This window comes from Conger conger, chromosome 9 (assembly GCF_963514075.1).
Source record: "Conger conger chromosome 9, fConCon1.1, whole genome shotgun sequence".
NCBI classification, from domain to species: Eukaryota; Metazoa; Chordata; class Actinopteri; order Anguilliformes; family Congridae; genus Conger; species Conger conger.
Window position 1 is genome coordinate 61,121,637 of NC_083768.1, and position 11,244 is coordinate 61,132,880.

Consider the following 11,244-nt stretch of genomic DNA (forward strand, 5'->3'; position numbering starts at 1 on the left):
CCCTAAATGCTCCTGACGAGCTGGATGGTACCTTGCTTGGCAGCCAATCGCTGTCGGTGTGTGAGTGTGTGTATGAATGGGTGAACAAGTGGCATCAATTGTACAGCACTTTGGATAAAGGCGCTATATAAATGCCAACCATTTACCATTTACAGACTACACAGACAGACTACACACACCATCCCCCCCGAGCCTCTAACCCCCACCCCCTCTAACCCCCACCCCCTCTAACCCCCCCCCCCCCCGAGCCTCTGATCTACTATTCCAAACAAAAACTCACAGACTGCTTTAAAAAAAGAGGGGGACAGGGTCAAATCGCACCGCTGCCCGTCCTGACGCGCGCTGCCGCTGAAAAACACGCCTCCTAGCGGACCGCAATGACCGAGGCGTTCAGGAATCGCACGTGACGTCACCGCAGGGTGATGTAATGCTTCTGTAAATAGAACGCATTGTAATCCTCTCTCGCTGCAACGTGATTCCCTCTCACAGGAGAGCCGATTCTTCTCTCTACACTTCGGTAAGTTTGTTGAAATTGTGCTTCGGTGCGTAAAATACTTTTAAAGCACATCTAAATCGGTTGTTAACTTTCGGTTTCCCGTTGGGTGGGCTTAAGGTTCAATTTTCGGGGACATTTGTGTGTTCAGTAAGTTGAGTAAACTATTCCCCAACAGCACCGCATATTTGGGGTGTGTGTTTCGGTCGGGTGTCCTGTTTGAGCTTTTTGAGGTTAGCCCTTACAGAAATGAAAATCGATGTTGGTTAACTTGTTTCTATTATAGTGGGTGATAAATAATGTTTAAAATTAGAAGTTATTTACCAACAGGCTGATTGGCGTGGGCGCAGTAAGCGCGTGAGTGCCGCTGTCAGAAGCTTGTTTTGGAGCCGAGTGAACCTACAAGAACGGTCTATGTACCGTCAGAGAAAAATACAGTGGGCAGCGCGAAAAGAGTGTGGTGTGCACGTACAGCGAATGCGCGCTCCGCGGCAGAATGTCTGACGTGATATATTAAAATCAAACTTTTAATTTAGTCGAGCTTATAACTGCCGTTTCGCTTCCGGCCCAAGCGCAATGAAAGCATGTTCCCGTTGGTCGCGTAAGCTCCAGATGATGCTTCCGACCTGAATCTCTCTCTCTTTGAACTGTCCAAACAGTCAATTAAATTGATTGTTTGCTGCATTAGATTTATTTACTGACAGGGAAAAGAAAACCACTCTCAAGAATTACACGAATTCATTGAGAATTCTGTTGAAAATTTCCATCATATCAAAGCAGCAGGTTAAAAGAGGCCAGTCTGCAGTGATGTGATTGGCTTAGAGGGGAAGTTAATCTGGGGCATGAAGGGTTACAGTAAAACAGTAACTGAGATATTGTATATATTGTATATACAGTACACACGGGTGTCATGTGATCAGGGTGTCATGTGATCAGGGTGTCATGTGATCAGGGTCCTCTCTGTGCCCACAGTGGAAGGCATCAATGGACATGAACGCAGAGCGGCCATTCGCCTGCAGTGCTCCCGGCTGCACACAGGTGAGTCCAGATAAACACACCTGTGTACAGGTGAGTGTCGGTAAATTCAAACCTGCATATACCTGGGGAAAGAGAAAGTACATATGGAGAGGCTTTCTGCATTACAGTGTCTGTATCTTGTGATGTCATAGTTACACTGTGGCCTCCATGCTCAGTGTGTGACTCTGGCCTTCTGTGTGCTGCACTGAGCATGCTCAGTATGTGACTCTGGCCTTCTGTGTGCCCCACTGAGCATGCTCAGTGTGTGACTCTGGCCTTCTGTGTGCCCCACTGAGCATGCTCAGTATGTGACTCTGGCCTTCTGTGTGCCCCACTGAGCATGCTCAGTGTGTGACTCTGGCCTTCTGTGTGCCCCACTGAGCATGCTCAGTATGTGACTCTGGCCTTCTGTGTGCCCCACTGAGCATGCTCAGTGTGTGACTCTGGCCTTCTGTGTGCCCCACTGAGCATGCTCAGTATGTGACTCTGGCCTTCTGTGTGCCCCACTGAGCATGCTCAGTATGTGACTCTGGCCTTCTGTGTGCCCCACTGAGCATGCTCAGTGTGTGACTCTGGCCTTCTGTGTGCCCCACTGAGCATGCTCAGTATGTGACTCTGGCCTTCTGTGTGCCCCACTGAGCATGCTCAGTATGTGACCCTGGCCTTCTGTGTGCCCCACTGAGCATGCTCAGTGTGTGACTCTGGCCTTCTGTGTGCCCCTCTGAGCATGCTCAGTGTGTGACTCTGGCCTTCTGTGTGCAGCGTTTTCCTACTGAAGACCACCTGATGATCCACAGACACAAGCATGAGATGAGCCTGAAGCTACCCTCTGCTAAAAAGGACAGTGTCCTCTCAGGTGAGGCTGAGCCCAGCGTGAGGTGTGTCCTCCCAGGTGGGGATGAGCCCAGCGTGAGGTGTGTCCTCTCAGGTGGGGATGAGCCCAGCGTGAGGTGTGTCCTCCCAGGTGGGGATGAGCCCAGCGTGAGGTGTGTCCTCCCAGGTGGGGATGAGCCCAGCGTGAGGTGTGTCCTCCCAGGTGGGGATGAGCCCAGCGTGAGGTGTGTCCTCTCAGGTGGGGATGAGCCCAGCGTGAGGTGTGTCCTCCCAGGTGGGGATGAGCCCAGCGTGAGGTGTGTCCTCCCAGGTGGGGATGAGCCCAGCGTAAGGTGTGTCCTCTCAGGTGGGGATGAGCCCAGCGTGAGGTGTGTCCTCTCAGGTGGGGATGAGCCTAGCGTGAGGTGTGTCCTCCCAGGTGGGGATGAGCCCAGCGTAAGGTGTGTCCTCTCAGGTGGGGATGAGCCCAGCGTGAGGTGTGTCCTCTCAGGTGGGGATGAGCCCAGCGTGAGGTGTGTCCTCCCAGGTGGGGATGAGCCCAGCGTGAGGGTAGGATTATGTCAGGATTATGGTCTGTATAAGGTCCTTATTATGTTGGATGATCAAATCGGGATTCCAGACGCACCACGAGTTGTGACTTTCTCGCTCTTGCCAACATGCTCGAACAATACAGAGTCCTCCATGGGCTGTATGAAGTGTCATACAATACAAAAGTAACAAGTGAACCACAGCTAATAAACACACAGACAGAACTATAGTACTGCAGCATTCAATTCCCTGTGGTATTTGCATTTGTAAAAAAAAAAAAGAAGCTTGCTATTTCCTCTCTCTCTCCCTCCTTCTCTCTCCTTCTCTCTATCTTCCCTCTCTCTCCCTCCCTCTCTCTCCCTTCCTCTCTCTCTCCTCTCAGACCAGACCCCCACTCCCACTCGGTTCCTGAGGAGCTGTGAGGAGGTGGGTCTGTTCCGGGAGCTGGACTCACAGGCTGCAGAGCATGGGCCTCACCTGTCAGTCCCTCAGGTATGAGTGTGTGTGAGTGTGTGTGTGTGTGTGTGTGTGAGTGTGTGTGTGTGTGTGTGTGTGTGTGTGTGGAGATGTGTGTGTGCGTGTGTGTGTGTGTGTGTGTGAGAGTGTGTGAGTGTGTGAGTGTGTGTGTGTTTATGTGTGAGGTGTGTTGATTGGCTCTCTCTCCAGGGGAGTGTGGACCATGACCACATGAGTGGCAGCTCCGCCAGCCAACAGGCCCCGCCCACTAAAGCCAACTCCATCCTCACCCAGCAGACAACCACCAATCAGCAGCTAGGGTAAGTTACTGTGCAGGAGCTCTGCACCAATCAGCAGCTAGGGTAAATTACTGTGCAGGAGCTCTGCACCAATCAGCAGCTAGGGTAAATTACTGTGCAGGAGCTCTGCACCAATCAGCAGCTAGTGTAAGTTACTGTGCGTGTGTAACTGTGTACAGTGTGTGTGTGTAACTGTGTACAGTGTGTGTGTGTGTGTAACTGTGTACAGTGTGTGTACAGTGTGTGTAGTGTGTGTGTTGTGTGTACAGTGCGTGTACAGTGTGTGTAGTGTGTGTGTTGTGTGTACAGTGTGTGTACAGTGTGTGTAGTGTGTGCGTTGTGTGTACAGTGTGTGTACAGTGTGTGTAGTGTGTGTGTTGTGTGTACAGTGTGTGTAGTGTGTGTGTTGTGTGTACAGTGTGTGTACAGTGTGTGTAGTGTGTGTGTTGTGTGTACAGTGTGTGTACAGTGTGTGTAGTGTGTGTGTTGTGTGTACAGTGTGTGTACAGTGTGTGTAGTGTGTGTGTTGTGTGTACAGTGTGTGTACAGTGTGTGTAGTGTGTGCGTTGTGTGTACAGTGTGTGTACAGTGTGTGTAGTGTGTGTGTTGTGTGTACAGTGTGTGTAGTGTGTGTGTTGTGTGTACAGTGTGTGTACAGTGTGTGTAGTGTGTGTGTTGTGTGTACAGTGTGTGTACAGTGTGTGTAGTGTGTGTGTTGTGTGTACAGTGTGTGTACAGTGTGTGTAGTGTGTGTGTTGTGTGTACAGTGTGTGTACAGTGTGTGTAGTGCTGTGTGTTGTGTGTACAGTGTGTGTACAGTGTGTGTAGTGTGTGTGTTGTGTGTACAGTGTGTGTACAGTGTGTGTAGTGTGTGCGTTGTGTGTACAGTGTGTGTACAGTGTGTGTAGTGTGTGTGTTGTGTGTACAGTGTGTGTGTTGTGTGTACAGTGTGTGTACAGTGTGTGTTGTGTGTACAGTGTGTGTGTTGTGTGTACAGTGTGTGTACAGTGTGTGTAGTGTGAAACTTAGAGGGGCATGATTGGGAGGAACAGCCTCTCTGATCTCAACCTCAGTGATGTTATGTTATTGGGTTTCTGTGCTGGTTGTGGCTCGTCAATAAAACCATTGGGTGCTTCAGGAGGGGAAGGGGGAAAGGACAGTGAAACTCTGACCCAACAGGGAATATTGGGGAAAGGTGGAGGAACACTTTGAGAAACTCTTAATCTGACAGACAAGCCCTCCACTTAGTAGGCCGAGCTGGAGCAGTCTGGGGATCAGATCCATCTCTGGGCAGAAGCCCATGGGATCAGAGCCCATCTCTGGGCAGAAGCCCATGGGATCAGAGCCCATCTCTGGGCAGAAGCCCATGGGATCAGAGCCCATCTCTGGGCAGAAGCCCATGGGATCAGATCCCATCTCTGGGCAGAAGCCCATGGGATCAGAGCCCATCTCTGGGCAGAAGCCCATGGATCAGAGCCCATCTCTGGGCAGAAGCCCATGGGATCAGAGCCCATCTCTGGGCAGAAGCCCATGGATCAGAGCCCATCTCTGGGCAGAAGCCCATGGGATCAGAGCCCATCTCTGGGCAGAAGCCCATGGGATCAGAGCCATCTCTGGGCAGAAGCCCATGGGATCAGATCCCATCTCTGGGCAGAAGCCCATGGGATCAGATCCCATCTCTGGGCAGAAGTCACTGGAAAGTCACCCAGAAATGTTGAAAACTCTGGATGTTGTGGGAGTGTTATGGCTGACATGAATCTTCAATGTTGTTTGGAGATCAGGAACAATGCCTCTGGAGTGGCAGTCCAGAGTGGTGGTCCCCATCTTTAAGAAGGAGGGCCCTAACCCTAACCCCATCTTTTAGAAGGAGGGCCCTAACCCTAACCCCATCTTTTAGAAGGGGGGCCATGGGGTGTATTGCAGTGTTCCATTGATCACACTCCTCAGCCTAAACCAAGGCTCCGCCCTCTCTCTCTCTCTCTCTCTCTCTTCCTCTCTCTCTCCCTCTCTCTCTCTCTCTCTCTCTCTCTCTCTCTCTCTCTCTCTCTCTCTCTCTCTCTCCCTCTCTCTCTCTCTCTCTCTCTCTCTCTCTCTCTCTCTCTCTCTCTCTCTCTCCAGGCCTGGGTCTGGGCTGCTCTCCTGCATGCTGTATCTTCAGGCCCAGCAGCGACAACCTCAGCCTGCGTCCCGACCTGACTCCGCCCAGCCTGACCCCGCCCTTCCAGACTCCGCCCACCCCAGCGCTGTGAGTCACACCTGTACCTGCTCAGACCTTCAGGTACTTTATATAGTGTGTGTAACTGTGTGTAGTGTGTGTACAGTGTGTGTAGTGTGTGTAACTGTGTGTAGTGTGTGTACAGTGTGTGTAGTGTGTGTAACTGTGTGTAGTGTGTGTACAGTGTGTGTAGTGTGTGTAACTGTGTGTAGTGTGTGTACAGTGTGTGTAGTTTGTGTAACTGTGTGTAGTGTGTGTACAGTGTGTGTAGTGTGTGTACAGTGTGTGTAGTGTGTGTAACTGTGTGTAGTGTGTGTACAGTGTGTGTAGTGTGTGTAACTGTGTGTGTAGTTTGTGTAACTGTGTGTAGTGTGTGTACAGTGTGTGTAGTGTGTGTAACTGTGTGTAGTGTGTGTACAGTGTGTGTAGTGTGTGTACAGTGTGTGTAGTGTGTGTAACTGTGTGTAGTGTGTGTACAGTGTGTGTAGTGTGTGTAACTGTGTGTGTAGTTTGTGTAACTGTGTGTAGTGTGTGTACAGTGTGTGTAGTGTGTGTAACTGTGTGTAGTGTGTGTACAGTGTGTGTAGTGTGTGTAACTGTGTGTGTAGTTTGTGTAACTGTGTGTAGTGTGTGTACAGTGTGTGTAGTGTGTGTAACTGTGTGTAGTGTGTGTACAGTGTGTGTAGTGTGTGTAACTGTGTGTAGTGTGTGTACAGTGTGTGTAGTGTGTGTAACTGTGTGTAGTGTGTGTACAGTGTGTGTAGTGTGTGTAACTGTGTGTGTAGTTTGTGTAACTGTGTGTAGTGTGTGTACAGTGTGTGTAGTTTGTGTACAGTATGTGTACAGTATGTGTAGTGTGTGTCCAGTGTGTGTAACTGTGTACAGTATGTGTAGTGTGTGTACAGTGTGTGTAACTGTGTGTAACTGTGTGTACAGTGTGTACAGTGTGTGTAGTGTGTGTGTAGTGTGTGTACAGTGTGTACAGTGTGTATAGTGTGTGTACAGTGTGTGTAGTGTATGTATTGTGTGTACAGTGTGTAACTGTGTGTACAGTATGTGTAGTGTGTGTGCAGTGTGTACAGTGTGTGTAGAGTGTGTGTAACTGTGTGTACAGTGTGTATAGTGTGTGTACAGTGTGTGTAGTGTGTGTAACTGTGTGTACAGTATGTGTAGTGTGTGTGCAGTGTGTACAGTGTGTGTAGTGTGTGTAACTGTGTGTTTCGTACAGCAGGTAAAAAGCCATGGATTGCCCATAGGTTCCAGGTTGATAGGCTCCACCCACGGCAGCACTGGCTCCTCCCCCCAGATTCTGCACTCTGAGGCCAAGCAGGTGAGTGGCTGTGAAATAGGGTGTGGCAATAAGGGCAGGGTGGGGTAATAAGGGCAGGGTGGGGTAATAAGGGCAGGGTGGGGTAATAAAGGCAGGGTGGCTCGGTTTACATGCCCAAGGTGTGTCTTTATTTTCCTCAATAATAATAGACTGAAAGACCATCACAACCAGCATACTCTCCCCCCCTCTCTCTATCTCTCTCTCTCCCTCCCTCTCTCTCTCTCTCCCTCCCTCCCTCCCTCTCTCTCTCTCCCTCCCTCCCTCCCTCCCTCTCTCTCTCTCTCCCTCCCTCCCTCCCTCTCCCTCCCTCCCTCCCTCTCCCTCCCTCCCTCCCTCTCTCTCTCTCTCAGTGCAGTGGTAATGTGTCTCTCTCTCTCTCTCTCTCAGAAGCTGAAGGCTACCCTCAGACACCACTCTGGTTGTGCTCCCGATGGCGACTCTGACGCTGTGGGTCACATGATGCCGATGACATCACCACCGCAGCAGCAGCTGCCACACGCCTATCAGCGCCCCGGCCACGCCCACTCACAGAGCCCCACCCACAGCCACCCCCAGGGCGGGTACAACCACCCACAGCGCCACTTCAACCAGCTCCGCCCCCCCCTGCCCCAGACCCCCCCACACGCCCCCGCCCACCCCGGGACGCCCTCGCAGGTACGCAGCAGCGCCCCCGGTGGTCAGGGTGCAGAGGCTGTCCTGCGCAGACACTTGAGTGCCACCATCGTTGTAGTTTCAATGTAGCAACTTGTTAACTAACTTTTTTAAAGCACACATTAGTCTGGAAACTGTTCCTGGCTCCTCCTGCAGGTGTGTGTGTGTGTGTGTAACCTGCTCCTGGTGATCCTGCAGGTGTGTGTGTGTAACCTGCTCCTGTGCTCCTTCAGGTGTGTGTGTGTGTGTGTAACCTGCTCCTGGTGATCCTGCAGGTGTGTGTGTGTGTGTGACCTGCTCCTGTGCTCCTTCAGGTGTGTGTGTGTGTGTAACCTGCTCCTGGTGATCCTGCAGGTGTGTGTGTGTGTGTGTAACCTGCTCCTGGTGATCCTGCAGGTGTGTGTGTGTGTGTGTGTGACCTGCTCCTGTGCTCCTTCAGGTGTGTGTGTGTGTGTAACCTGCTCCTGGTGATCCTGCAGGTGTGTGTGTGTGTGTGTGTGTGTAACCTGCTCCTGTGCTCCTGCAGGTGTGTGTGTGTGTGTGACCTGCTCCTGTGCTCCTTCAGGTGTGTGTGTGTGTGTAACCTGCTCCTGGTGATCCTGCAGGTGTGTGTGTGTGTGTGTGTGTGTGTGTGTAACCTGCTCCTGTGCTCCTGCAGGTGTGTGTGTGTGTGTGTGTGACCTGCTGCTGTGCTCCTGCAGGTGTGGGCAGGTGTGTGTGTGTAACTTGCTCCTGTGCTCCTGCAGGTGTGGGCAGGTGTGTGTGTGTGTGTGTGTGTGTGTGTGTAACCTGCTCCTGTGCTCCTGCAGGTGTGTGTGTGTGTGACCTGCTGCTGTGCTCCTGCAGGTGTGTGTGTGTGTGTGTGTGACCTGCTGCTGTGCTCCTGCAGGTGTGTGTGTGTGTGTGTGTGACCTGCTGCTGTGCTCCTGCAGGTGTGGGCAGGTGTGCAGGCAGGTGTGTGTGTGTGTGTGTGTGTGTGTGTGTAACCTGCTGCTGTGCTCCTGCAGGTGTGGGCAGGTGTGCAGGCAGGTGTGTGTGTGTGTGTGTGTGTAACCTGCTGCTGTGCTCCTGCAGGTGTGGGCAGGTGTGCAGGCAGGTGTGGGGCGGCGCAGGCGGGGCCGGGAGGAGGACTCTGACGGACGGAGAGAGAAGTTTCTGGAGCGGAATCGTGCCGCGGCCTCGCGCTGCCGGCAGAAGAGGAAGGTGTGGGTGTGTTCACTGGAGAGGAAGGCCGAGGAGCTGAGCCACACACACCTGCAGCTCCAGGTACCACACACACCTGTACACACACACCTGCAGCTCCAGGTACCACACACACCTGTACACACACCTGCAGCTCCAGGTACCACACACACCTGTACACACACACCTACAGCTACAGGTACCACACACACCTGTACACACACCTGCAGCTCCAGGTACCACACACACCTGTACACACACACCTGCAGCTCCAGGTACCACACACACCTGTACACACACACCTGCAGCTACAGGTACAACATACATACCTTAGGTCATGCATTTGTGTGCTATTGTAGAATGAGGTGACTCAGGTGTGTGTGTGTTATTGTAGAATGAGGTGACTCAAGTGTGTGTGTGTTATTGTAGAATGAGGTGACTCAGGTGTGTGTGTGTTATTGTAGAATGAGGTGACTCAGGTGTGTGTGTGTGTTATTGTAGAATGAGGTGACTCAGGTGTGTGTGTGTGTTATTGTAGAATGAGGTGACTCAGGTGTGTGTGTGTTATTGTAGAATGAGGTGACTCAGGTGTGTGTGTGTTATTGTAGAATGAGGTGACTCAGGTGTGTGTGTTATTGTAGAATGAGGTGACTCAGGTGTGTGTGTGTTATTGTAGAATGAGGTGACTCAGGTGTGTGTGTGTTATTGTAGAATGAGGTGACTCAGGTGTGTGTGTGTTATTGTAGAATGAGGTGACTCAGGTGTGTGTGTTATTGTAGAATGAGGTGACTCAGGTGTGTGTGTGTTATTGTAGAATGAGGTGACTCAGGTGTGTGTGTTATTGTAGAATGAGGTGACTCAGGTGTGTGTGTGTTATTGTAGAATGAGGTGACTCAGGTGTGTGTGTGTTATTGTAGAATGAGGTGACTCAGGTGTGTGTGTGTTATTGTAGAATGAGGTGACTCAGGTGTGTGTGTGTTATTGTAGAATGAGGTGACTCAGGTGTGTGTGTTATTGTAGAATGAGGTGACTCAGTTGAAGTCAGAAGTGACACAGCTGAAGCAGCTCCTGTTGGCCCATAGAGACTGTCCCATCACCAAGAGGCTCAGGGATACCACAGTAAGTACACCCTGCCCCCAACACCCCTAACCCTGCCCCCAACACCCCTAACCCTGCTCCAACACCCCTAACCCTGCTCCAACACCCCTAACCCTGCTCCAACACCCCTAACCCTGCCCCCAACACCCCTAACCCTGCTCCAACACCCCTAACCCTGCCCCCAACACCCCTAACCCTGCATATACACAGTTACGTATACACAGACAGTACAATGTTCAGAGTGATTTGATTGACAGCTGTCTGTCTGCAGGTGCAGACCCCCGGCCAGCAGATGGCGCTGCCCCGTCCTGCTCTCAGCCCTCCACTGCAGCAGGGGGCGATAGAGAGCAAGCTACACCTCTGACACATTGCCATTAACCTCTCTCTCACACACACATACACACACAGACACACACAGTGCCATTAACCTCTCTCTCTCTCACACACACACACACAGACACACACAGTGCCATTAACCTCTCTCTCTCTCACACACACACACACGTTTTTCATTAAATGTGAGAAAAAAATGATATTTTGGTTCAATATGGAGGAAAATTCACTGTTTTATTTAGCGTTTGGCAGCCCATACAGTGGTGTTGTGTGAACTGCATATCTCAGGATGAGTGTGTGGCTCTCAGTTGGGATGAGAATGAGGGGGGGGTGAGTATGGGGGGGGGGGGTGGGTGCCAGCCCGACAGTACAGCTCAGCTGAAGCTGCTGTTGGATCTCTGCTCCTGCAATACCACATTCTAACACCAGGGGGAGACACTCCCCCTCTGTGTGAGAGACTGTGCGTGTGTGCGTACCAGAGAGAATTTTAGAAATAATTAAAGCAAGGAGCCGCATGTTATGGCATTCTGTACACAGTGAGCAGGAATCTGGAAGCATCTTCTCTCTCTCTCAGCACTGACCAGCACTGACCCTTTTTACACTGCACCAGACAGAGCTAGTGAGCGGAGCGGAGCGCGAGCGAGCGAGCGAGCGAGCGAGGAGCGGATGGAATTTTGTTGGAGCGCGGAGCGCTTTTTAATTTAGAGGCCGGAGCGGCCGCTCTGTTCCGCTCTGTTCCGCTCTGTTTCGCTCCAATTTCGCTCCGATACCGCTCACACCACGAGTCTGAGGCTCCGATACCGCTCAC

The 11,244-nt window shown here is 51.6% G+C and overlaps 1 protein-coding gene across 3 annotated transcripts; it reads left to right on the forward strand.

Moving 5' to 3' along the window:
• The first annotated feature begins 451 nt into the window (after window positions 1-451).
• LOC133137539 (cyclic AMP-responsive element-binding protein 5-like) lies at window positions 452-10,769 on the forward strand. 3 transcript variants are annotated; one of them, XM_061255869.1, is made up of 11 exons: window positions 452-517; window positions 1,466-1,531; window positions 2,273-2,366; window positions 3,255-3,364; window positions 3,539-3,648; window positions 5,746-5,905; window positions 7,071-7,172; window positions 7,560-7,826; window positions 8,898-9,089; window positions 10,026-10,124; window positions 10,375-10,769. In XM_061255869.1, exons 2-11 carry the CDS (start codon window positions 1,478-1,480, stop codon window positions 10,465-10,467), a joined length of 1,281 nt encoding a protein of 426 aa, XP_061111853.1. In that variant the 5' UTR covers window positions 452-517; window positions 1,466-1,477; the 3' UTR covers window positions 10,468-10,769. The 3 variants fall into 3 exon arrangements, with proteins under 3 accessions (XP_061111853.1, XP_061111854.1, XP_061111855.1); XM_061255870.1 differs by having other exon boundaries at window positions 7,074-7,172; XM_061255871.1 differs by having other exon boundaries at window positions 5,746-5,872.
• The last annotated feature ends 475 nt before the right edge of the window (window positions 10,770-11,244 follow it).